The 27,995-nt window shown below is 38.5% G+C and overlaps 2 protein-coding genes across 2 annotated transcripts; one reads left to right on the top strand and one right to left on the bottom strand.

The window, feature by feature from the left end:
* Nucleotides 1-170: 170 nt before the first annotated feature.
* LOC109419603 (transmembrane protein 62) lies at nucleotides 171-17,708 on the bottom strand. Its single transcript, XM_019693835.3, is given in 5 exon segments — nucleotides 171-1,020; nucleotides 1,079-1,382; nucleotides 2,925-3,907; nucleotides 3,909-4,123; nucleotides 17,032-17,708. Coding segments are annotated over 5 exon segments (2,004 nt in total). The 5' UTR covers nucleotides 17,242-17,708; the 3' UTR covers nucleotides 171-728.
* Nucleotides 17,709-19,936: 2,228 nt separating this feature from the next.
* Nucleotides 19,937-20,872, top strand: LOC109409242 (protein PPP1R35 homolog). Its single transcript, XM_019682657.3, has 2 exons — nucleotides 19,937-20,355; nucleotides 20,421-20,872. The coding sequence occupies exons 1-2, from the start codon at nucleotides 20,023-20,025 to the stop codon at nucleotides 20,712-20,714; spliced, it is 627 nt and encodes a 208-aa protein (XP_019538202.3). The 5' UTR covers nucleotides 19,937-20,022; the 3' UTR covers nucleotides 20,715-20,872.
* Nucleotides 20,873-27,995: the final 7,123 nt, after the last annotated feature.

Below are 27,995 nucleotides of genomic sequence, written 5' to 3'. Positions count from 1 at the left end.
TCACCTCATTCGACTCGTCTCACCTCACACGCCGCGCAGAATAAGCCTGATTGCTCTTGGAACTAAGCTTCTGATACTTTTTTTTACGAAATTACACGTTTATGGTTTCTCTCGAAAATGTTCAGTTTGGTTAAGGCCACGGCATAGAAAACATAAGAAAACAGTACAACGCATTTTAATTTGTTAACCTTTATTATCACATTAAATACACACATATTGAATTTATGCATAACAGTCAATACCGGTAATAATTAATAGCCTTAAGAGAATATCATTTGTGGATTGGAGTGTGCTCTCTCCAAATTTTCGGTGGTGTTACGTGATAAATTGCATAGATGCCATTTTAATTATTATAACGCTACTACTATTCATTTGGTAGAAATCTATATATAAATGTACTTGAAATAAATAAACTTTTTTGTCTGTAAATATTGAAACGTGCTCTCTTTCGCTATAACTAAAAATAATATGGGTTTCTAGGAAAAGAAAAAGACGATTCTAATAAAATAAATTACTCATTTCTACACGATTCAGTCAATGGTCTTTTACTTCGAACCACACGAAAAACATTAAAGTTACAATTGTTAACGTTACTAAACTTGTTGTTTGATTTACCCTGGCATCGCTACTTGTATACGAAAGGTGCTGCTACAGTGAATACAAGTCAATCCCTACAGAAAATGTTGTTCCATTCATTTGTAGAATACAAAAACTTAACTGGCAAGGCCCTATTGCGAAAGTTGAGATGTTTTGGACTCGGGCGATGCCGCAGACCACAGGGCAGCCGCCGAGCGAAGACACCGTTCCGGTAGGTTTTTCGACTGGTACCATAGAATCAGGTTCAGGACGATGGACCACGTGCGCAGGGGCGTAATGATGAAGGCCAGCGTTCCGTAGGCGTTCCAGAAGATAAGCGCCAGCAGCAGTTCCACGAGCATAATCAACAGGAAGGGCAGGTTCTGCCAGGTGGCGGCCAGGAAGCCAAGCTTCTTTTCCGTGCTGGCCGGTCCGCGGTATAACCTGCGATGGAAGAAATTGTAATTTAGTAACCTTGGTGGGTTGCGATCAGGAACCATACCTTCTGTGCGCATTATTTGCGTAAATGATTATCAACGGAAACTGACAGAACATCAACTGGAAGAATCCATAAAAGTAGGTCAACGTGCCCGGAAGGAATGTCCCGTTAACGAATATGCCCCAAACGAAGACGACCCCAATGTGGCCATCGATGACTTCGCCAAACGACCACGGCCCGCAGGTCACGAACAGACAGTAGCCTATCAACGGGAACACCAACCGATCGACGGTCGAGAGAATCCACATCTTGCGGATCCAGCCGCGACAGCAGTAGCTACGAATGCGGGGTCGAGCGACGGTTCCACCTGGAAATAGGTACGATTGTACGGTTAGATCGAGACCACTTCATTATGCTTAAAAAACGACTTGGATTTGAAGAAGTTGTGTGTTATTAGTGTAAAAACTAAGAGTTTTTTTTTCTTTTCCCAGGTTTAACGCTTTTCAACGCTAGGAACAACATCGTTTTACCCAATGCAATGTTCTACAGGAGTCATTAATCAACCCAGTGGTCCAATATCCACTGACACGTGCGTGGTTTGGATCGTATTTGCCAAGAACTTTCGGTCTTTGGAGAACATATTTAAAGTGGACGACGCTAGCCAACTGTTCTGCGTTATCAATTCTAGACTGGTGAGAACAGTCGGCAATAAGGCCAGATGCCATCTACGCTATTGGACTGTTTGGGTGAGTGCATTTTTCTTTATCCAAAACGAGGGCATAAACGCAGAATTGCTTCGTTGAAAATAGCTTTTGTTTCAACATGGCTACTCTAGGTATGGAATACTACTATAGAGTCTTGCCATAGGTGAATTTCTTATTGTTAGAGCAACTTTACTTCTTTTGTTGAAAGGAAAGCATTTCAGTGGAGATTGTTAAATGAAAAAAAAAAAATACATTGAAACTGACTGAAAATAAAATAACACCATTTGGGAAAAAGTAGGGGCAAATGCCAGAAACTGGGTGATACCATTATTGGGTACACTCAGGAAAATTGCCTCATAATTAATGGTAAATATCCATGTGCCAAATCACATTCAAAGTATATGCAACCAATACCCGATTACGCAGGCAAATTAGCACATGAATAGTAGGGTAAGTGTACCAATTATGGCTATAGTACCAATTATTCGCCATAGTTGATTTTCACCATTTAACGATGTAAATCAACAATAAAAAATGCGAACAACAGATCACGTTCACAAAAGATGGTTGCGCTCATTTAAACTCCACATTTTGTTCTAATTATGGTAGAAATAAATCATTTTCCTTAAAATTTCGGCTTCCTTGCACCCATAGTGTACCAATTATGGCTAACTCCATAAGAAATGCATGCAAATAGTGCGAAAAGGAACCGATGTTAAAAAATGTAGCCATAACTGGTACAGGGTTCCTATCATTGGCACACGCTGTAATAAATACTAAAAGTAGATTTGGCTCCGTTTCTATATTTTTCCTGTAAAGTATGGAAACTAAGCTATCTTTTAACATATTGATGACATTCGTTGGTCTTCTTGTTATTTTTGTACAAATAGTTTTCCTTAGGTAGTGCCATAATTGGTACAGGCACCCTATGTGCTCTAATTTGTATGATTGGCTGCTGTATCATGCCTCATCAAAAGTATGAGTCGCACTAATGGAAAACATTTGTTTACCCCCATTGCAAAAATCCGTGTCCCGGACACATAGAAGGAATGAAGATTTTTTGCCAGTGTACAAATTAGTGACAACTTATTCGTCAGCAAATCGTAAACGTGAACAAGTTGATTCAATACGAGGCGTACCCGAGCAGGAAATGAGAACAAACCTTAACAAATATATATCAACTGTTGTTGCTGCGCAATACTTACTTCGCACCAACATATGCCAAATTCGGAAAACGCACAACGGAACCAGACAGGTGATCAACGCCAAACTGTAAAACACTTGGAAAATTTTGTTCGTATCGTACATCAGCACAAAGCGCGCCAGTGTGCTAAACTGCCGCCTCGATCCATCCAAAGTGAACTCCTGTTCCACCACCCGGTATCGTCCTTCTTCATCCCGAATGAAGACCGACAGCTTGTGCAATTTTCGTTCATACCGCTCCGGTGACCATGGTACCACGAAAAGCTCCCTGCTGACCCGAGTGCAATCGACCCATTCCTCATGGTTGAGCTTAACCTGGCATTCGCTGATTTTCGCCGAAGAAAAGGCCAACACACGAATGTGCGTTGATTCCATCTGCAGTCGGGAATCTTCCTTGCCCGGTATGTTAAAGAGCACATTCTTGGGATTTGTTACCAGAACCGCAGGCCAACTGTTGTGCTGAAGGTCGACGAATGAGAACTGGCCATGGTCGAAGGCCGCTAAGCGGTACATACGGTTCTTCATCCAGTCACCCAGTTCCAACTCCAGAAATCCTTCGTTCTGCATAGTGTACATCTGGGGGACCGCTCCTCCTAGCTTATGGAAGTGGCCACACAGATAGGCATATCCTTCCTGGTATTTTCCAATGAGATTGCGAATTCCGCTGGTCCCTAGTCCTGGCGTCAGGATACACGACGTCGGATAATGACCGAACCAGATCGTGTAGTTCGTTTCCATTGCTCTGGATTTCTCTGCCAGCCCGATAATATGTTGAGTTTCGTTCATGGACAGCATCCCTACGAAATTAAATGGCCGTTTCGGACCCGGATCCAAACAGGCGTCCACCGCGATAAAGCTGTACCGTTCGCCATCCTTGGTCACCTGGTGCAAATACGACCGTGGATGGTTCTTTCCCTGGGCGGAATAATTTGTGAAAAAGTCCTGCTTGGTTTGTAGCGCAGGAACATTGAAGTTGTCATGATTGATTCAAAACGTTCGTATCCTTAAGAACATCCCTGTACCATCGCCATTCCTGCTCGTGCTGCTTCGAACCGAGGAAATTGGCTGTTTTAGCATCCGTTAGATCCCCGGAGGCCAACACCACCGAAGGCCGGATAATGTCCACTGTTCGATTGCAAAAATCAAACAAGTGCGGCACTCGGCTAGGGTCCTTGTAAAGACTTATGTGGATGTCCGAGATCTGTGAACGGAGATGAAAATCTGAATTAATCTAGGTAGGGTAAGTGCTCCAATTATGGCTATAGTACCAATTATTCGCCATAGTTGATTTTCACCCTTTCACGATGTAAATCAACAAGAAAAAAAATATGGACAACAGATCACGTTCACAAAATATGGTTGCACTCATTTAAACTCCACATTTTGCTCAAATTATGGTAGGAATAAATCATTTTCCTTAAAATTTCGACTTCCTTGCACCCTTTTTCGCCATAGTGTACCAGTTATGGCTAATCCCATAAGGAATGCATGCAAATAGTGCGAAAAGGAACCGAAGTTAAAAAATGTAGCCATAACTGGTACAGGGTTCCTATCATTGGCACACGATTTAATAAATACTAAAAGTAGTTTTTGCTCCGTTTCTATATTTTTCCTGTAAAGTATGCTAGCTCAGCTATCTTTTAACATTTTGGTGACATTCGTTGGCCTTCTTGTTATTTTTATACAAATAGTTTTGCTTAGGTAGTGCCATAATTGGTACACTTACCCTACTTGTATAGGGTTTCAAATGAACATATGGTGGCCTGTATTGGTAAAGCCTCCTCCAGAATAATCCAGGAAAAAAAGATCACGAGATTCAGGTGATAAGTATTTTTGGAGCACATTGTGTAGTACTCTACACGAAAATGCCCCGTACCGTGCTTTAATGCATGGAATTTTTCTTGCTGTTGTCGAGAAGTTGCTACAATATTCTCCTGTACCCGCTTAAGGACCGCAACATATTTTACAGAAATTATCAAAAGCCTCTCAGTGACAAGAAAAGCAGAAAAGTGAATTTTCTTTGGCATTGGAAGATTTCATCATCAAGTTTTGTAACAAGCCTAAGCACTGCTCAGTGGGCAATGATGTTAATGATAATTTATCCTCTCTATATGAAAACTGGTGTTTGCTCAGAGCAGTGGCGTAGCTAGGAATATGGGGGCCCGGTGCGGAACCAAATTTGTGGGCCCCTATGAAAATCACAGATGTACATATTTTACAATGATGAGTCTATAACTACATTTAACTCTCGAATGATCGCGCTATTGTATTTTGAACAAAACGTTGAAAAAATCTTAACTTTTGCACTTAGAATTAGTGTGATGCTGGCAATGGTGGCCAACTGATTGACGGAAAGTTAAACATTATTTTCTGTATTCCTTTATGAATTTCTTCGGTGATTTCTGCAAGGATGCAGGAGTTCCATCAATGAGCGTAAGATTTTTCTAACAATCATGTCGATTTTTTTAACGATTTATTTAGGAATTGAAAGAAGAAATTAGGTAAAGATTGTTTCACTATTTTCTCTAAAAAATCTTTCTTGAAGAATAATTTGTCTTCAAGAATCTTTTAGGTAGTTAATGCATGGATGTCATTAAGAATTTCTCTAAGTACTCCTTCAGGAATTCTCACAGGTCTGTCTCCGAGGATGTTTTCGAAAGTACTTCAGAATACTTCAAAAGATTTTTGCACAGGCTTCATCGTGTGTTTCTTGAAACATTTGTTCAGTAAGTTCACCAGGGATTCTATCAATAATATCTCTAAGGATTCATCCAGGGATTCTATCAATAACATCTCTTTTAAGATCATCCATCGAATTCTTTAGAAATTAAAAAAAACTACTAGGGTAGGGCGGGGCAAGATGAGCACCCTAAGGATCACGTTGAGTTTATTGAAAGTGAACACAATTTTGCAAGGTACCTCTCAGTAGTTCTTTTCTGTATCATGTTTTCTACCACCCATAAACATGGTAGGGTTCAAAATTCACAATAAGGATGATTTATTTGACTAAACAAAAAATATGTTTCATGGTCAGTTCGAACATGCTGCGGGCAAGACGAGCACCCCTACGGGGCAAGAAGAGCAATTCATTAAAAACCCAATATTTTAACTATAAATTGGCCATACAGTGATTGATATAGCAAATCTTGTTTATAGCTATGGTATCACGTTCCAAAATTATCAGTTTCTTTTTAGATTATTAAAAAAATGCGGTTTTATAATACTACTTTATACTAAATGACCCGAAAAACAATGAACGATTATTAAGTGGCTTATTTTTAGAAATTTTCGCAACCAAATAGTTACAGAGGATACGGAAACCTATGTTTGGCACTATTGAGTGGATTACAATAATTTCAAAATATTTTCTATACTCCCATCAGGATGAGCACCTGCCCCAATATAAAGAAATGACTAAAATTGAATAAATTGTGATGTTTGTTGTTAGAAAATATTTTCTAGTATAACTTAAACTGCTTTGTAGTATGCTAGTAATGTTGGCTGATAACCATAATTATGGTAAAAATTTTATTCTGACGTAAAAACCTTATTTTATTTTGATGATTTCTTATAAGAAAATGCTAAAAATCCATGCTATTGACTAATTTGACGTTATTTTTCAATTCGTTCATTACGTAGTACCTTTTTTCAGGTTTACAAACAGGATGATCTTTATTCTAACAGATTATGATGTTGTTTGGACAAAATTCATCATAAAAGTAGTAAAACGGAGGGGTGCTCATCTTGCCCCGGGTGGCCATCTTGCCCCGTCCTACCCAACAAAAAAATTGTGCAATGATTCTTTTTGAACCAGATATTCTTCCAAGAAATAACATCGCCATTCCGCCAGAGGAGATTAGAGAAGTCATTCTAGAATTTATTTAAACATAGCTCCTTGGTTTTATTTAGGAGATCCTTCAAATATTCCTATGATGTTTTTTTCCTCAGAAGTCAAATATTTCTTCGTGAATATCTCAATTATTCCCTCACATAACTCTTTCATAGATTTCTTCAAAAATATTTCTTATATTATTTCCTCAAGCATTCATCACTCATCTTGGCGTTATTTTTAATATCTCTTAAGATTTGTTTACCAAGGATTCCTGCAAAAATGTGTGCAAGGATTCTTCAAGGAGTCTTTCTACGGTTTTACAAAGAAATTCATTCTAGAATTCCTCCAGGAAATTTTCAAATAATCCATTGGATATTTTTTTAAATATCCAAGGATTCCTACAGAAATTTCAAAACAAAACTAAACTAAACAAAAATAAACAAAACAAAAAGCGATTCATTCCTTTTTTTGAATAGGGTAAAAATTGAAGCGTGTATGCTTTAAGCATAGTAAAGGAGCACATATCCTATCTTATCAAATCAAACAATTTCTTCAGAAGTTTCTTCAAGAATTCCTCCTAAGACTGTTTGGCCACTTTCTTCAGGAATTCTTTTAGAACGCCTAGAAGCATCCTTAAAGTGATCAATGCAACGCAAAGATTTCATAGAGGATATCTATTGGGATTTTTTTTAGGAATCGCTTCTAGAATTCCTACGGGAATTTTCCAAGCATTTCTTAAATATTTCTTAAAAAAAAGTCACTTGAAAATTATCAAAAGATTCTTTCAGAATTTCTTCAAGGATCTTGTTTGAAATTCCTGCAGAGGTTTCATGAATCGGATAAAGCATTCCTTGTTTAATTTATTCAAGAATTTCTCCAAGGATTCTACCGAGGATTACTTTTGGGATTTTTCCAGGGATCGCTTTAGGAATTCTTCCAAGGTTTTATTCAAAAATTCTAAAGGACTTCCATCAAAGAGACCTTTAGAAATTCCTCCCAAACTTCCTTCAGGATTTTTTTTTTCCAAAGATTTCTTTAGTTGTTCTTCCAAAAAAATTCGCTTCCGATTTTTCCAAACATTCATTCAGAATTTATTGAATTATTTTCTTGAAATTTCCTAAATTGATTCCATTCATTCGTTCCTAACCTTTTAGGACTCGCGCCTGTTTGAGCCTAAAACTACACCGCGCTCGCGTTGTATACGACGAGCGAGATTTTTTGGCAGTGTTGTACTTTTTACAACGGCACGCGTCCAAAAGGATTTAACTGATTTCCCCCAATTATTTGAAAAATAATTTTGTACAAAAGTTCTTTCGGGATTGTTTTCATGCAAGGGTTTTTTTTATGTATTTATATAATTATCCCTGTAAGATTTTTGTAAAAATTCTTACACAAATTCCTCCATTAAATTTTATAGGAATTCCTCCAGAGGATGCATTGGGTGTTTTTGCTAGAAATGCTTAAGAAATTCCTCCAATAAGCCATTCAAGGATTCAGGAATTTTTCCTTTAGAAATTCAAATGAAAGAATTCTCTCAAGAATTCTCACAGATATTCCTCCAAGAAATTCTATTGAAATTTCTTAAAACATTTTTAGGAATTGCTTTGTATTTTTTTTTAAGTTCGCAAGAGTGTCTCTCATAGAACTTCAAAAGTAATAACAGATGGAATTCCGTGAGGAATTATCAAAATAAGTTTCTGGAGGAATTACCAAAGGAATTTTCTGAAGAATTACCGGAGAAGTTTAAAAAAAAATAACACTTAAATTTACAAACGAATTGACCAAGGAATTTTCAAAGTAACTGTTGATAGTTCTAAAGGAACTATCGAAAGAATACCAAAAGTAATTGTTAGGTATTTTATCAAAGGGACTGCCGGTGAAACTTTCAATGAAATGGCTGAAATCCCGTAGGAGTTGCCTGATAAATTTCTAAAAGTAATGATTTTCAAAAAAAAAAAAAACCTAAAAAACCTAAATCAATTCCAAATATCAATGCCGAGAAATTCCCAAAAGAGTTATCGGAGCAAATTCCGAAGGAATTGCTAAAATAGTTTTCAAAAGAAAACCCCAAAATAATCTCATGAATTTTTGAATCAAATCCAATAAAAATTGATTAGAGGATTCCCAAAGAATTTGCCGAAAAAACTTCGCAAAAGGTTATTTAAAAAAAATTGTGATGTAGCTCATAGGGAATTCGCCGAATGAATTACCAAAGTAAATTACCAATCAATTCGCGCAGAAACTGGCAAAAAAGTTTTCAGAAGAGTGTTGAAGTTACGCCCAAACTAGTTACCAGAGGAATTTACAACCGAAATGTCAAAAAAAAAAGCGAAAAGTTGCAGACGAAATTTCTCTAGAAATTTCCTTAGAAATCAAACTTAAGTACAGTGACCCCACAAATTATGAATCGGCAAAAATAACCACAGTTTATGGATCACTCCATTTGATCAACATGATGATTCATAAATAGTGTAGATTCATCGGTGTGGGGTCACTGTAGTTCACAAAGCCACTGATGAGGCATTTCCGAGAATTGATTTGATTTTTTTTACCAAAGAAATAGCGACTTCTATTTTCGACACAATAGCTGAGACGATTTCCAAAATCGCCAGATTCTTTTTCAAAAATAATGCATAATGAAATCAGATTTTTTTAAAGGAATTCTCAAAGGGATCTCCGAAGAAAATTTTCAGAGTACATAATTACTGAAGGGATTAAGATATTCCTTAACGAGTTGCTGCACGGATTTCCAAAGTAATTACAGAAAAATATCCAAAAGAAATTTCCGAAGAAGTTGTTCAGAGGTTTTGATAAAAAAATGTCAAAATTCCTTCAAGAATTCTCACAAGAAATTCTACTGGAATTCTTTCAATGAATATTCCATTCATTGGAATTCTTTCAAGGTTTCCATCAGGAATTTATCTATTGATACCTTAAAATATTTCTTTAGCGATAACACCAGCTTTGTCCGTATTCCCTTCACGAAACTTCTAAAAATGATTCTTACGATTTCATCAAGCATTTGTTCCAAGTGAGGAATTCCAAGAATTTTTTTTTTTTGATATCTTTTATGATCTGGGAATTACTTCAAGGACTTCTTCACAAATTCCTCCAAGATTTCCTTCAAAAGTTGCTACGGCGATTATTTCAGGAACTTTTCCATGCGTTTCTGCAGAAATTTATTCATTTCTTCATATTCCCAAGAATTCCATAAAAAGATTCTTAAAGATTTCCACAAACGACTCACTTGGGGCTACCCCACATAATATCTTCATGAATGTTCCAGAGAAATCCTTTATTCCTTCAAGGATTTCTTTTGCAATGCTCCAAACGTTTTTCTTGAAGTCCTTTCAAGGATATTGTGGTAGTTTGGTACTCATCAAGTAGGCTGATGACAGGAGTTCGATTCATGACCACTCCAACTGTCAAGAAGCAAGCACGGAACCCACCACAAATGGCGAAGAGGATGGGATCTTACTGGATTTCAATGAAGATGAAGAATAATTCGAAGATTCTTCCAGGAATTATTTTTTGAATGGTGTTCTTTCTGGGATATTTCAAAGAGTTCCTTCTCCGATACCTTCCGGAGCCATTTCTAGGATTCCTCCGGCGATTGCTTTATATTTTTCCTTTTGATATTCCTTGTGAGGCCAAGTCTGAGGCATTGCTTGGAATTCTGTCTTTGACACACCTGACAGAATTCTGATTGGTCCTCGGATGGATTCCCTGGTTTTCCTTTGAAATACTAGGCAGTCATATTGGAGCAATTACATTAGAAGCCCATGGAGAAATCACGGAGCAATCTCCGAAGCAATTCCTCTTTCGGGAATCACCGCAGAAAATCCGTTTGTAGGGAACTTTCCTAGAAATTCATCTTGTAGGAATCTCTGAAGGAATACCTTTTATGTAGTCGCATCTTTGTAAACATTTCACTATAGAGGGTTCTCAGGAGTGATTGCTCTATCTTATATTTCGAAAAGCTTTTCCTCCGGCATAATAATCGGCAACCTTTGCTAGGCTTCCCACAATGATTTGTTTGCCACTTTTAATCCCTCTTGGGTTCATTATGAAATTTCCAAATTATTGTAAGTATACATTAAATTTCCGACCGAAAAAAAGTTGTTATGCAGTTTGCTGGTGGATTGCTCTCAGAGAAGTATTTATCCTCTTCCGGGAGTTCGGATACAGTGGCCGCAAACATCAAACTTACGAAATTTCCTACATTATCTCACAAAATCATTGCATTATTCCTGAAGCTGCGTATTTCACATTTAATTCCATCATAATCGTGCATTATAATCGAATTTGAATCATTTTTGTATTTTTCGTGCACTGGTGAATTTTTGCATTTTTATTTTGAATTAGTGCATTTTTTCGAATATGGTGTATTTTTAAATCACTTTTGAATTTATCGTGTATTTATGTATTTTTGTGTATTTTTCTCAATCGTGCATTTTCAATTCAGTAACGCAGTATGTACAGTGAATCGCCCCTCGTAGGTTCCCGGGCACCAAATTCATGAAAATTTGGATTTCGGCTCAGTTTGACACTCGAATACGGTATAATGATTCCTTGCCTAATTTAATGCTATTTGAGCAAAACCACAGAGAAACAGACGTCACACTCTCATCGCTTCCCTTCGATCACCTTTTTAAATGTTGATTCAAATATTCAGTAGTAGGTCGATTGACCATTCGCGGCGCTGGTATCGTTTTTGCTCCTGTTTGACGTTTGCTCACTACCACCAACTAGTGGCGGCCCGGCCAAACACAGTACGTTTAGCATTGGGCGATTACGTTTTCGTGACGATGTTTTTTAACCCGTTTCGGTCCTAGTTGGGAATTTAATTTCAAAAAATCACTGTGACTTCATTTTCCAAGCCCTTCGCCCGGCCCCAGAACCAATGAATCGGCCGGGTTTCAGTACCATGGAGATGACGAAGAAAAATGAAAATCAAACGAAGCGATCAAATCTAAAGTGGCAGACCACCTCAAGATGCACGAGAAACAAAATAAAGTCCTTCACGGACAACCGGCTGGTTGGTCCGGTGAAGGCACGGCTATTAAAGTCCTTTACGGACAACCGGCTGGTTGGTCCGGTGAAGGCACGACTAATAAAGTCCTTCACGGACAACCGGCTGGTTGGTCCGGTGAAGGCACGACTACTAAAGCCCTTCACGGACAACCGGCTGGTTGGTCCGGTGAAGGCACGACTAATAAAGTCCTTCACGGACAACCGGCTGGTTGGTCCGGTGAAGGCACGACTATTAAAGTCCTTCACGGACAACCGGCTGGTTGGTCCGGTGAAGGCACGGCTATTAAAGTCCTTTACGGACAACCGGCTGGTTGGTCCGGTGAAGGCACGACTACTAAAGCCCTTCACGGACAACCGGTTGGTTGGTCCGGTGAAGGCACGACTAATAAAGTCCTTCACGGACAATCGGCTGGTTGGTCCGGTGAAGGCACGACTACTAAAGTCCTTTACGGACAACCGGCTGGTTGGTCCGGTGGAGGCACGACTACTAAAGTCCTTCACGGACAACCGGCTGGTTGGTCCGGTGAAGGCACGGCTATTAAAGTCCTTTACGGACAACCGGCTGGTTGGTCCGGTGAAGGCACGACTACTAAAGCCCTTCACGGACAACCGGCTGGTTGGTCCGGTGAAGGCACGACTAATAAAGTCCTTCACGGACAACCGGCTGGTTGGTCCGGTGAAGGCACGACTATTAAAGTCCTTCACGGACAATCGGCTGGTTGGTCCGGTGAAGGCACGACTACTAAAGTCCTTTACGGACAACCGGCTGGTTGGTCCGGTGGAGGCACGACTACTAAAGTCCTTCACGGACAACCGGCTGGTTGGTCCGGTGAAGGCACGACTACTAAAGTCCTTCACGGACAACCGGCTGGTTGGTCCGGTGAAGGCACGGCTATTAAAGTCCTTTACGGACAACCGGCTGGTTGGTCCGGTGAAGGCACGACTACTAAAGCCCTTCACGGACAACCGGCTGGTTGGTCCGGTGAAGGTACGACTAATAAAGTCCTTCACGGACAATCGGCTGGTTGGTCCGGTGAAGGCACGACTACTAAAGTCCTTCACGGACAACCGGCTGGTTGGTCCGGTGAAGGCACGCTTAAACATTCAGGCCATTGTGTATGAAGAAAAGCTCTTCTTATAAAGAAAAGGAGCCATCTTTATAAAGAAAAGGAGATGTCGTAGTTTGGTACTCATCAAGTAGGCTGATAACAGGAGTTCAATTCATGACCACTCCAACTGTCAAGAAGCAAGCACGGAACCCACCACAGATATCTTATGAATTTGTTCAAGCATTTCTTCAGTTAAGTCTGTAGGGATTTCTTCAGAAATTAGGGGTAGGGGGGGCATTATGGACACCCTAAGGTTTTTGCCAACTTTACCTGGCAAGATGTCAAAAAAGTTTACTTTTTTGATACATGTATCCTTTTAAAGTCTATTTAGCATCTATTGCATAAGAATGCTCACTAAGAAAAACTATTTATCCACTTCAAAAAATGTTTTGAAAAATGTTAGTTTTTCATTACCGTCTTCAAGCATATGGGGCAGAATGGACACCCCCATGGGGCAATATGGACACCATGAGACTTTTACGAATTTCGTACGTTATTTACACCTATAAAGTCATTTCATTACAAAACAACTATTTTGGATGAATAATACGACGAAGTAGTTCATTTTTGTTCAGTTAATTTAAATTCAGGCTGTTTTGGATAAAGCTTCGTTTTGTCTGCATGAACAGCTGTGCCTAGAACAACTATTTTCCACTGCTGTCGTTTTTGACCAATTTGTTTCACCCTATGTCTACTATAGTGAACATTTAACCGAAAATACACTGAAATCGAAGAATTTGGTTGGTTTGTGATTTAGATTATATTTTTCCCTTGCTGCTTCTTTCAAAAAGGTGAGTGTCCATTTTGCCCCGGCAGCAGAAGATATTTCCAAACTTGATTTTTGATATAATAAAGAGGAAAATATAAACATGTTAAGCATGTAGATACAGCAAAACTACTTGCATGTGTTCCAGAAATATCAGGTTTTAATCTACCTGCAATAAATTAATCACTAAATCTTATTTTAGATGGTGTGAAAATTATAATTTCCATGCACAAAAGACGAAGGACGCAACTTTTTCATGTAAAATCAAGTATAATTTTAATTTCGAATGTTTCTTTTCTGAAACTACGTTTTAGACAAATGGACTATATTCTCTATTCATTAAAAGTTCAAAAAAGTTCGCATATTGCAAAATATTGAGGGTGTCCATTCTGCCCCGGGTGTCCATATTGCCCCGCCTACCCCTACTTCAATAATTGCTGTAGAAAATCGTTCAAAGTTTCCTTGGGCGATTTTTTAAAGTCTTCTTTCACAATTCGTTCAAGAACCCATTAAGAAAGTTCAATGCAGATTTAAACTTTTTCTCCAAGGATTTTTTCAAGCTACGTTACAAAGATTCGTTTAGGAAATTATCATTTTTTTTCTTTAGATAACCCTACAAGGATGAACACATTCATTCCCAAAAAGAAATTTCCTCATGGGGTCCTACAGAAATTCCCCCGAAACCTCCTGCAGAAATTCCTCTAAGGAATTATATAGGAATTCTTTTGAAGATTTTTTTACTTGCTCCAAAGAATTTGAGAGGTATTCTTTGAGGTTTCCACCATTGATTTCTTTGAGAAATAATCTAGGCATTTCATCATTAGTTCTTCCAAAAAATCGCTTTGCTTTCAAAATTTCTTCAGGAATCATTTACGTTAATTCTCAAAATACTCCTAGTACTTCTAGTATTACTTTATAGTACTGTAGTAATCCTTCACGAATCTCATCAAACTTACCAAAATCAACTTAATGGTTCTTTCCGAATACATCTTGGAATTCATCAAGACGATTCTTCAAAGATTCCTTTAGAAATTCTTCCAAAATATTCTGCAAGTATTTCTACAAGGTTTTTTTTGGGAATTCCACCAAAATTTCTTTAGAAAATCTCCCAAGGATCCATTCAGGTATGGCTCCAAGCATGATCTCAAAAATTCATGAAAGGTATTTTACATGAGGAACTCCGGCAAGATTACTTCTCGGATAAATCTCTAAAGGAATCCTTGGAGAAATACCTTAAGGTTTATCTGAAGGATTCCTTGAAGGACTTTATGAAGGAATCCGAAAAGCTATTCCTGAGCGAATGCTTGATGAAATTCCTCAAAAAAAAAATCCTTGTAGGAATTCCTGAAGAATTTCTTGAAAAGTTTCTGAAGAAGTGCTTCGAGGAGTTCCTGCTTAGAAAAATTTCTGAAATCCCTGAATAAAGTTCTTAAGTTAATCTTAGAGGATTTTTTTTGTAGAAGTCTTTGAAGTAAGTGCTAGATAATTCGTAATAGATATCCCCAAATGCAAGGTAAGTATTAACCTTGCACGAAGGAATTCCCGCGGAAACCCTTCATAGAATACTTGGAAAGAAATGTTTGATGTAATAGGGTGTTATCGGTAGGTTTGTTCGCTTTGTCATGACTGTTTTTTGTCGACCGCTTAAAAATTGGTGGTATAATTTTATAATAAGCTTGGTTGGGAAAGATTTGAGGCCAATTTTGAGTTCAATGTTTCAAAAAAAAAAAAAAAACCACGACGAAGAGAACAAAACGGACGAAAATACGTAAGCTCCCCTAGTTGGAATGCGTTGATTGCACTTATTTTTTTAAACGAGAGCAAAGACAGTAGACAAACTATTATTATTCCGGTGTTGACGTGACATGTGTACAGATCTTAATTTACATAAATGGGGCCCCTGATTTTCAGCTGCCTTAAGCTAAATCAACAGCTTTGTTTGGTCTTGTGGTTAGCATATGAAGGTCGTTTTAAAAATGTTCAGTTCATGAATTTAACTTGGTAAAACTGAATTTAACCCTTTATAAGGCAGTGGAAACTATATTGCCACCTACTGTTTGTATTTTTTTCTGTCTTATAACAATTTATTTCGAACTTTTTTTTGTTTACGCGAAATTGGGACTACTAACAACGTCTGGTATTTTTTTGGTACTAAACAAAGCTTTAACAACAATTTAGGAGCCATTTGTAGTCTCAAAAATGGCTAATTTTGACCGCATGAAGAAAATTAGCTCAAACTTATTGTAAAATTATAGATTTGGTAAATATTTTAACAAATAATGATATTCTGAGTTAACATGAGCTGAACTACACAGTTTATATTATGGGTTAAGCCCCAATCTACCCTAAAATCTCTTTTCCAGCTTTTTGTCGAAGAAAAGAAGAAAAGTACCCTAAACGGGCAATGGCAAGAATATTGCCACCACAAAAGCTCGTTTTTGGGGTTAACGGGCAGTGGCAACTATATAGCCACCTGCATTTTTGAGAGTTTCTTTCAAACAAAAATTGTTTTGTACATGTAATCATGTATATAATCATTTCCATAATAGTATGCGTTGACAACTCTTCTAGTTTTCTCGGCCTTATAAAGGGTTAAATTATTAGCACATTTTTTCTTATATTTTGGGGCCCCAATTAAACTACTTGTGCACATTAACAATAGTTATGGAAGTGAACCATCTCGGCAGGGGTCCTATTTTGGGAACTTTTCTGCTATAACTCAGCCAATTCTAATGGACAATGGACACAATTTTTGGAACGCAATGAGATAAGTATAGTATCTAGCCGTGTACAAAATTTCAAGTCAATTGGTTTGGAATTGACTGAGTTATAGCGAAGAGTGCCCAAAATACCGGCCGCTGCCAAAGTGGTTCGCTACCCTAATAACAAGTTTCAAATTAGCCATCTGTGTGTCCCATTCCAAAAATGCTTGATATTCACAAAAAGACCCCTACATACCTATCAGCAGGTCTGCAAGTATTGAACTTATAGTTATAGGAAATTTTCGTTATTTATAAAACTATATTCAAACTAGTGTTAGAAAACTTCTCTGATTTGGAGGCCCCCTGAATACGGGGGCCCGGTGCGGACCGCACCCTCCGCATCCCCTTGCTACGCTACTGGTTCAGAGAAATCTCAATAAGTTATGATGATTTTATTTGTTCATCAATGCTATTGTACATATTTTAAGGTTGCATTTATTGTTGAGCCACCCCGTTTGACGGTACCTATAAAATTTCAGATATGTAGATAAAAATTTGATGAATCAACAAGAGCCAATACACAAATAATTGCACCATATTACATATATATTTTAAGATTAAAAGAATCTGTAGTGCTGTACCAGAGTGCCACAGCGCTCCCCTTACCTGCAGAAACCACATCATTTGCCGCGGATCATCGTCCAGCTTCAGCTGCCTATCACCCACATTCCACCGTTCTTGCCCTTTGATGTAGGCAGCATTTAGCCGCTTGCTGAGCTTACTATCGATTCCCACCAGATTGGCCACATTCGCCACAAATATTGAGAAGATTACGATAAAAACAATCAAAGATACCGCCGCAGTTGTAAAGCGCATTTTGCCCTTAGCGCTGGATCCCGCAAAACGTCGCAATTTCTTCTGTGAGTGATTGCTCTAGTAATCTCTCGAGTTTAAGACATTCACGGCGTCACTGATATGAGCTTCTCAGATTGTTCGGATTGCTATTTATTTTTCGCAGAATCTTATACTTTAGTTATAAGCACTACTGTACAGCACATCTCACGCGAAATTATCCTTCCTTACATAAGTCCCTATACCCGATTCGTTTCTCTTCGTTGTTTCACTTCATACTGCACTGCGAAATTCTTCGTTACGCTTAGCACCCATAGTTAAGCCGCACATTTGCAAAATTGAATGAGATAACACCTTTTTTCACTGATAACGGTGATGTAAAATTGAGATATTGGAGCAGTGAAGACACACAGGACGATTATGCGGAGAAATCAGACAAAACACAGCTGATGTGCGGGTGGTGGGTTGAACCGTGGGCGCGGATGAGTCGAAACTGTTATCTTTTTGCGTTTTGTTTACATCCAGAGTTTGACAGTTTAGAATTTGTTCAGAATTAGGGTGATCCTGCAGGGAACGAAATGTGTGTAAAACATTAGCTTATTAGAAAATTAGTTTTTAAATTCAAATTCGACTAAACTTTTTGAAGCTTTTATTAGTTTGACCAAACCTAATGCCTGCGTGCACGATTGCGTTGTGTGGTTTATTTAGGACAAATTGGGTTTTAAAAATTTTGAAAAATTGGCTTCTTTAGTGGTGTTGAGATAATTTCATATTCTGAATCTGAATGCCAAACTGAGCCGAAATCCAAATTTTCATCAATTTTGGTGCCCGGGAACCTATTTAAAAATCAAATTGAAATTTGTATGGAAGCGATTTGTCGAATCACCCCTCGTCGCATTTTGTACTGAGCGGAGCTGTCAAGCAGTTGCCCAGCTGTCAAAAGGTGATTTCAAAAAATCTCTTTGAAATTGATTTTAGATACCAAAATAAAGTTCTAAAAATCTGAAAAAAATCATAGCGGCTCAGAAAAAGGTGCTCTTTTGTTTAAAAATAAAAAATCATTGAATTTTTCTTAATTTAAAAACCCAATTTATTGTTTTTTTTTAAATTTTATTCAAAAGAGCCCTTTTTTCTGAGCCAATATATTTTTTAAGATGTTTTAAACTTCATTTTGATATCCAAAATTAATTTCAAATAGAATGTTTGAAATCACCTTTTGACAGCTGGGCAACTGTTTGATAGCTTCGCCCAGTACCTTATCCGACGATGAGTGATTCATCAAATCGCTGCCATACAAACTTCAAAATGATTTTAAAATAGGTTCCAGGGCGAGTTCCAGGGCAACAAAAATCACGAAAATTTTGATTTCGGCCCAGTTAGGCGTGCAGATTTAGAATATAAAATTACCTCAACACCGTTAAAGGAGCCAATTATTTGTCGCATCTTTCTCGACACGCTTCAACAAAAGGAGTGAATAGGGCCCATATGGCCATGGCCGTATCCTTTACTGTTTTGCGAAAAATTTGTTCGAGAAAACGAGCCATTTTTTATGGTAACCTATCTTAATCTTATGTGAAGCCTCGCAGCCGTGCGGTTAGGGTCACCAAGCTTCTAATCGCACCATGCTGTGGGGTGAGGGTTCGATTCCCGCTCCGGGCGATTAAACTTTTCGTGAGAATAGTTTCTTCTCCGTATCCACTGGTGCATGCTCCGTGTGTCCCTTGTCTAATGTTTAGTTTCATTCAGTCTGTACAGCCTCTGGCTGAAGACGGTGTCCGCGTCTTTTTTTTTATTTAACCGCCTATACTTCATACTGTAATTTGGCGAATTACCATTTGTCATACTGGCAAATCTGTACGTGGTATGGTTAGCTTACTGTTATCTCGGACAGTTCGAAAAATGGTTAAATGACAATTGTTAATAGTCATCTACAGTATGAGAAACGTTGCATTTACAGTTCGTGATTATGCGGGCACAGGCGTGGGTATTCAGCATGACCATGCTGAGGGTGGGGGCGATGGGTTCGATTCCCGATTGGTGAACTATTTTTCGTAATAGGAATTCCTTGACTTCATTAAGCATAGAGTATTTGGGTTCATTCACAAATATCATACCGCCAAAATTGGCCTATTTAGGCACCCACACACCACTTCGTAATCGTAACACTGTATGGGAAAAAATATATTTGTTCGGGCTGTAACACCATAAGGCAATCCATGACGACTTTTCGCGATGGGGGTGACAGCCAAAACTGTAAACACAGTGTGAGTACAACTTAACAAAGTTTCGTCGAGTGTCGTCGGTGCTTAACAAATTCCTTTGTGTTCAACTGTCACCCCGATCATCGATTGTCAAAAATACATAGTCAACAAAAATCAGCTGATCGCATCTGTCTCATGGATAGCCTTATAGACTAATTCCGTTGGTAACATTGTTGGTAACACCATTAAGAATACCCACCCACATAGAAAAATACAATTCAAGTTATCTTTCATATCATAGGAAGTTGGTTCGTGGAATAATAACCATACATCTTATAATAATTTTATAATTGGATGGGTGAGTAAGAAAAAAATAAATTAAGAATGAGAATTTTTTTTTCGAACCGACAGCAAGCGACGTAACATAGGTTGTTTATGCATCGGTTTAGCCCTAATCATGAATTGCTCCTGAAATTGTTTTTCTAACCAAATTGGTTCGAATCATCCCTTATTGATCTTTGTTGACAAAACATAACCGTCGCTCCAGTCCGACGTTAGCGGCCGGCGGATTTCTTATCAGTGCCAGTCGTGCCAGTGATTCAAAATGAGCAAGCCAACCAAAGCTAACTGCAGGAAATTCTTCCTACGGAACGTTGAGATCCCTGTGGCCAACAGCAAAGCACAAGTTCTGAAAGCTTCGCAAACGGCAAACACCAACACCTCTGAGCGTACAACCACTAGGCCAAAAAATCCCGTTAATAGTGCACCGGTGGTAAAAAGCACAGCTGCTTCAGCTGCCAGCAAGTACAAGGAAGCGGAACTGCACAGCGCTCTCAATGTCCGCAAAGAAATTGAAAAGGTCAAATCCCTGCACGCGAAGGCTCCAACTAGCATCGGAGAGCTCACACCGAAGAGCAAGAAATTTGTCCGCGATCAGGTAAAAAAGTTTAGTATTAAATCTGTTGTATGAGCACAAGTTTACATATCTCGAATCCCGCCCAGGTCACCAAGAAGCTAAACTTCCAGCACGACGAGAACGTCTTCAAAGGACTGGTTCCGGTGAATGTGAACGATTCGGTGCTAATTCCTACCACCAAAAAACCTCTGAGGAGTTCGTACGTTGTCAGGGAGAAACGGGATCCGGAACCGGAGCTGGGTGACTTTTTGCGGCCCATTGCCAAGTGTAACGTCCCGCTGGAGCCATACTTGGCACCGCAGATGGCACCGAGGCGGCCGAATTTCAACAACTTTGACCACATACTGGAGGTGTTCGCCAAAGTCGATGTGGGAGCGTAAGGGTATTTAGAAAACAGTTGATTAAGTCTGAATTTCATGTTACATTTAGGTTAAGTCGCATTGCTATTTCTTGTACACATAAAACTGATTTGATTTGTATTTAGTAACTGTCAGAAATCTGATCCGAAAATTAAAATTTCTTATATAACATTTATCTATGAATTCGATATTTTTACTGTATGGAGAAAGGGTCCCGGCAAGTTTGACTCAATTTTGGGAACTTTTATTTCTGAAGAAGATTCCATTTAAGAAATAACTCAAGTTAATGAATTGTCACGCCGAGGACCTGGGATCGAATCCCACTCCCTACATATGTACTCACAAAATTGGGTTCTTCCTTCGGAAGGGAAGTAAAGCGTGGGTCCCGAGATGAACTAGACTAGGGTTAAAAATCTCGTTAATACAGACAAAAAAAAAAGTTTATAAATAAATACATTTCAGACTTTTGGGAGTGGATGAATTTTGGTCAAATTCTGCTGTTATCACCAAAGGCACCAGAATTTAAAAATTGCATTTGTAGCAAATTAACCGCAGTATCAAGTGCGTTTGCGTATCAAGTATTAGTAGACCTATTTCATGGACTCCGTGAAGAATGCAAAAATTCTACGTATGAGATTGGCAAATATTATTAGAGGTGATTATTTGAAAGATCTGGCGCGTCCATTTAACAAACGAAATAGTGCATGGATCATGATGTACCATGCTGCTCCATTATGAACCGCGAATCATGCATGAAGATGAAACACATGTGAAGTGTTGAGTAGGCTTTCGAAGACATCAATGCGCAATGAGCAACGAAACTTTTTCGAAATTTTCGAAAAGGCAACGCGTTTATGCCTTGTGAAATAATGCAAGCAACACTCAACAGCTTTTCTGAGTTTTCGATTTTCACTGATTGTTTACATATGAGGGGATTTGAAATGACGAAACCAAATCAGCACAAACCGGACATTCGCCAGTACCGCATGACCGAAACGGTGTAGATACTGTCGGAAGCAACAATGGTCCGAATGAACCTGAAACAGGTGGAATGTCACTTCCCTCTCTCTCTCTTCTTGGCGTAACGTCCTCACTGGGACAAAGCCTGCTTCTCAGCTTAGTGTTCTATGAGCACTTCCACAGTTATTAACTGAGAGCTTCCTCTGCCAATGACCATTTTGCATGTGTATATCGTGTGGCAGGCACGAAGATACTCTATGCCCAAGGAAGTCAAGGAAATTTCCTTTACGAAAAGATCCTGGACCGACCGGGAATCGAACCCGTCACCCTCAGCATGGTCATGCTGAATACTCGTGCGTTTACCGCCTCGGCTATATGGGCCCTCAATGTCACTTCCCCTTGGCGCCTATTGACCCAACTAGCTACTCTCGGAATCAGCCTGTGGGTCTGCCTTTCTGTCCACGCGCGCAGCCATTTGACCATAGACCCATAGGGGCAGTCCAGTTTATGCCCCTTGTGCCACGCATTTCGAACCACTATACTGCCGTGAATCGCATATCTGTCCCATTTGCATAGGAAAACCAGCAATAATGGGACTGATATGCAATTCATGGCAGTATATGTCCTATAAGAATGCCGATAGGCATCAATGATGCCACAGAGCGCATAGTGGGACACGGTACGGTACGCACTCGCTACCCTCAGCCCTCAGGCACGTTATTCTATAAGTACTTTTCAGCTTACCACGATAGCTGTTGAACTTGACGCCTTTCCCCAAGCCGGGCCGCCATACCTTAGTATGGACGAGTATGGACTGGAGATGGGAAAGATGGTTCAATTTTAAGAATGAATTGCTTCCGATTCACTCTCAAAGAAGAGTCGATTTATTTGGTCGATTCGGTAGCTCATTTTCGGAATAGGCTCCTAAAGGCCTATCTCAATTTCTGCATAATTCGATCAAGCATTCATTAAAACGAAATGTTTACTCTTTTTTAAGTATTCCTATTAGGTAAAGCAATAGAGTTAATAAACTATAGAGGAAGAATGTCGTTGGCGTCGCTGCCGCAACATCTTTTGCTGGTGGAGATAGGCAGGGATATAAGTGTCAAAGCGAAAAAGTCTGCAGTTTGACAGTTAGATACCCGACATGTTTCCGAACGAGAACAAAGGGAACAGCAGCGACATTCGTCCTCTATAGTTTTTAAACTCTATTGGTAAAGCCCATAAAATATATTTTCAAAAATTTTAAGAATTTTTGCAACACTCCTTGTTTAGCACTCAAGTTTGGGTAAATTTTGTTCAACGTGTATGTCAAACAGGAACATTAGTTGTCAAAAGTGAGCCAATGTGATGTCTTTTGCAACCCGGCGTTTCACCTTCGTTACGTCAAGGTTGACCTGCTCATCATTATTTCATTTTCGAGTTTATTAACGGGAAAAATACCATTGAGATCAGAAAAGCATGCATCTTTGTGTTATGGAGCAAAACCGGGAAAATATTTTTCATTTTAGGACCCTATTTGAGGCTATGTGGAAGCACTTTCGACCCACCTCTGTACCGTAAACTAGCACTCGATTCTGGAAGTAACTTCCGAGGATCTAGTACAAGTACACGAGTATCCCCAGACGCAGAAGCGCATCAGCAAAAACCGCCCAAGTACAGTAGCGATTTCCCCTCCTCTTACGCTGGAGAGTTTTCTCAGCGGTCTCTGTAACCGACAAACAGCGTCGACGGTTAACCTTCCTTTCCGTAAGCCGAACTGGATGCTCAGAAGACCATTTACACCGGCGCGGTGTGCCTCAACAGTCTGTTGAGGATGATCTTCCCGAGCACCTTCCCCGTGTCGATCATGCATTCGCCAAAGATCGTAATTTCCAAGTGCTTGCAGGTCCTCCTTGAGCATGTCCATGTATCGTGTCCGTAGAGGACCACTGGTCTTAGAAGCGTTTTGTACATGTTAGGTTGGTGCGGGAGTGATTTTTTTACCGCAGTTTCTTCTGGAGCTCATAGGTGTCGTAAATCAATTCGCAAAAATCTTCAAATTTCCCACTGACTCGCAGCACCTGGTCGAGTACGTCCGTTCGCTCCAAAATCCGTCAAAAGAAGGACGAGAAAAACCAAACCCGAGAACGCCTAAAGCTTGGCTTGCTTTGTTCGTTTCCTCTTATTCTGCGCATCTGTCATTCGTTATGTCGACATATTCGTTATGTCGATTATCAGTTCTGGTAAATGCACTGAAATAAATTTGGAACTTAAAACATAATAATTTTCTCGTTCAATTTCCCAACACATTATTATTTCCTACTCTTTTTATACGCTTCATACACTACATTCTTCCCCTCCTCTACTCTTCTTGTAAAATTATGTTGGAACAAATATTTATTTCTACTTCCGTAGTTTAATAAATGCACGCATTGTTATGTATCCTATAAATTACACATTTGTTTGTTTATCTATATTTTTTATTCCATTCAAGATCTAATCTCAATCAAATTCAATCCACACAGCATTCAATCTAAAATTCCATATGAATAAATTTGAGAATCAATCCAAATTTAATCAGAATCGAAATTCATTAGAAAAAACAATCTGAATGGAATCAAAATCGAATCCAAATATAATCCAAATCATATTCAAATCTAATAAAAAATCAATCTAAACCCAATCTCATTTCAATTCATGACAGCAAATCGACTGTTATAATTTTGACGTTTCTCCTTTGTTCTATACATAATATGAATCCATATAATACACTCCCATAAAAGAATCCAATACAAACACAAATTCAATTCAATCCAAGCTTATTCCAAACCCAACTCAAATCCAATAAAAATCCATTCCAATGTCAGTACATATACAATCTAATTTATGTTCAACTATAATCCAATTCAATCGAAATCACATCTCAATTTAAACCAAATCCAACATAAACCCAAACCTATTACAATTCGTATTCTATCCAAGTATAAGCTGATGTTGATTCAAATTCAATCCCATTAATATATATTATATCATATCACATTTTAATCAAAATCCAATCTAAGTCCGAATTCACTTAATCTGATCAAAATCCAATGTAAATCCAATACAAACTAAATTCAATCTACTCAAAATCCAATCTCTATTTAATCCCTGGTATAATTAAAAATCAATCTAAATCAAAACTATTTCTAATCCATATCCAATCTGATTCCAATCCATATACTATCCTTGATACTACCCAAGCACAATCAAATATCATTCCAAATTAAAATTACGTCCCTATCAAACATGAATTTATTTCAAATCCAACATTTATGCAATCATAATCCACCAATTTCAAAACCGTATCCAACGCAATTCTTATCCTCATTCTATCCAACTGTACTCCAATTCCAATTCAATTAAAATCATATTCTAATGTAATCCAAATCTAATCAAAACTTAGATCCATTTGAATCCGTATCCAACCCAATTCCTATTCAAGCTTAATCCAAACTAAACACAAATCCTTCCAAAATCCCATCCATATACAACCCAATTCCAATTCAAATCCAATCCAAACCATTCGAAATCAAATCTGAATTCAATTCAAATCTAAATTACATCCTAACTATTTTTAATCCATATGTTGACCAAATAAAATCCAATTCCAATCCAAAGTGAATCCAATCGAAATCAAACCCCAATTTATTTGAAGTTTAATCTAAATACAATCAAATCCAAATTTATTCAAATATGTATCCAATTCAAATTCAATCACATTTTAATCCAAACCCAAACCAAACCAAACTTTTATCAAATCAATAGTCTAAAACAAATTCATTCTAATCCACCAAAAATAAATAGCTGTTTCTAATTCCAATTTAAATCACAACCAATTCGAAGCCATAATTCAAATATACCCACATATAATCGAATTCATGACCATATTTAATCAAACCAAATTTAATCTAACTGCAATTTAAATTCAATCAAAATGTCATTCGAATTCAACCAAAATCCAATAAAATTCTATTCAATTTCATTCCATACATTATCCAAATCCAATAACAATCTAGATGCAGTTAAAATCCAATCTAATTGCAATCTTGAATTCACGAAAATTCAATCCAAATTCCTTCAAAATGTATTTCAAATTCAAACAAATCCACATTCAATTCAAATCTAATCCAATATTCACCCAAAATTCAATCAAAGTTTAATCCCAATCAAAACCTATCCAAATCAGATCCACTATTTTTTGATTAAATTCAGACCAAATCCAATAAAAATCGAAACCAAATCGAAATCTTAGTCATTTCCTAATAAGTACAATCCATTTAATATTCATAAATCCAATCGAAAGTTCAACCAACTCTATTAAAATCCGGTCCCAATCGAAAGTCAATCTAATCTCATTCATATCTAGTGCATGTGTAAACCTAATCCAATCCTATTCAAAACCAAATCCATGCCAAATTTAACCTATATTCAGTTACTTCCAATCCAAGTTCAATAAAAGTGCAATCCAAGCACAATTCAACTCCTGCTTACTGCAAATCCAATCATATACAAGATCATATGTCAACCCTAATCCAATCTAATATATTGTTGTCTTTAAATGCCGACTAAAGTCAATAAAAGTTCAAACCGAATAAGATCGAAATCATATTCATTTCTTCCTTAAACACAATCCGCTAAGGATCCAATATAAATTCAATCGGAAGTCCATGCAAATCCATTCCAAATCAGAGCCCAATCGAATATTAATCCAATCCTGTGCACATCTAATGCAAATAGAAATCCAATCCAACCCCAGTCTTGATTTATTCTTTATTAAGTCAATTCGTATCCAAATTCAATTCAAAAGCAATACTAGTCCATTTCCATTCACATTCAATGCAAATCCAATTAAAACTTTTCTTATTCAAAAGTCAGTTCAAATACAATCACATCCAAACCAAATCATATCGAAAGTACATTCATTTCCTCTTTAAATCCAACTCATTTTATATCCAATATAAATCCAATCATCACACATTTTATCGAAAAAGTTAATCCTAATTAAATCCAATTCATGTTCAATGCAAACCTCATAAAATCCAATCAAAATCCAATCTAATCGGAATTAAGTCTGCGTCCAATAAGAATGCAATCAAAATCAAATCTATTTCATATCCAGTCTCAATCCGGTATCGTCCCATGTTTTCAACATTAATGTTTGGAAGTTTTTTAAAACAAACTCTGTTTATTGTGCACGGCGTCCTCCCGCACCGGCTACAACAATCTCTCGCACGGCGGCCTCTCGCACCGGCTATAACACCAATTTGTACGGTGTCCTCCCGCACCAGCAACAACATCATTTCGCACGGCGTCCTCTCGCACCGGCTACAACAATTTCTTGCACGGCGTCCTCTCGCACCGGCTACAACAGTCTCTTGTCCGTCTTCGAATTGCACCAGTGTACTTTTTTCATCCGTTCACTACGCTGGCAGAATATACAATTTATCACATTCACCATTATTTCAATCCACCAATACACGAAAAATACTTACAAATTCTGGGAGCGCTACGCCATTGTCGTAAATCAATTCGCAAAAATCTTCAAATTTCCCACTGACTCGCAGCACCTGGTCGAGTACGTCCGTTCGCTCCAAAATCTGTCAAAAGAAGGACGAGAAAAACCAAACCCGAGAACGCCTAAAGCTTGGCTTGCTTTGTTCGTTTCCTCTTATTCTGCGCATCTGTCATTCGTTATGTCGACATATTCGTTATGTCGATTATCAGTTCTGGTAAATGCACTGAAATAAATTTGGAACTTAAAACATAATAATTTTCTCGTTCAATTTCCCAACACATTATTATTTCCTACTCTTTTTATACGCTTCATACACTACAATAGGCATGACTTCCACTGATGATGCGTCTTCGTATTTCACAACTTACACTGTTGCTAGCTGTCAGTAGGGATCCATTTACCTTACCGATCAGGCTAAGGCCGGGGTGGCCTCTGCTGTACATAGTAGCCGTCCCCATTCCACTCGGTCCATGGCTGTTTGTCTCCAGTTCCGCACTCTGCGTAGGGTCCGCAGATCGTACTCCACTTGGTCGATCCACCTAGCTCGCTGCGCTCCACGTCTTCTTGTACCGGTCGGATGACTCTCGAGAACCATTTTAGTCGGGTTGCTATCCGACATCCTGATGACGTGACCCGTCAACCGTAGCCTCCCGATTTTCGCGGTGTGGACAATGGTTGGTTCTCTCAGCAGCTGATGCAGCTCGTGGTTCATTCGCCTTCTCAACGTCCCGTCTTCCATCTGCACTCCGCCGTAGATGGTACGCAACACCTTCCGTTCGAAAACGTTGCGTTGGTCCTCTGCA

This window comes from Aedes albopictus, chromosome 2 (assembly GCF_035046485.1).
Source record: "Aedes albopictus strain Foshan chromosome 2, AalbF5, whole genome shotgun sequence".
Lineage (NCBI taxonomy): Eukaryota > Metazoa > Arthropoda > Insecta > Diptera > Culicidae > Aedes > Aedes albopictus.
The sequence above is the reverse complement of the archived record's forward strand: the minus strand, read 5'-3'. Positions and strand labels throughout refer to the sequence as shown.

Coding starts and splice junctions, on each gene's coding strand:
- LOC109409242 (XM_019682657.3), top strand. CDS start 20,023: ATGAGCAAGCCAACCAAAGCTAACTGCAGGAAATTCTTCCTACGGAAC. Junction 20,356..20,420: donor AGAAATTTGTCCGCGATCAG/GTAAAAAAGTTT, acceptor AATCCCGCCCAG/GTCACCAAGAAGCTAAACTT.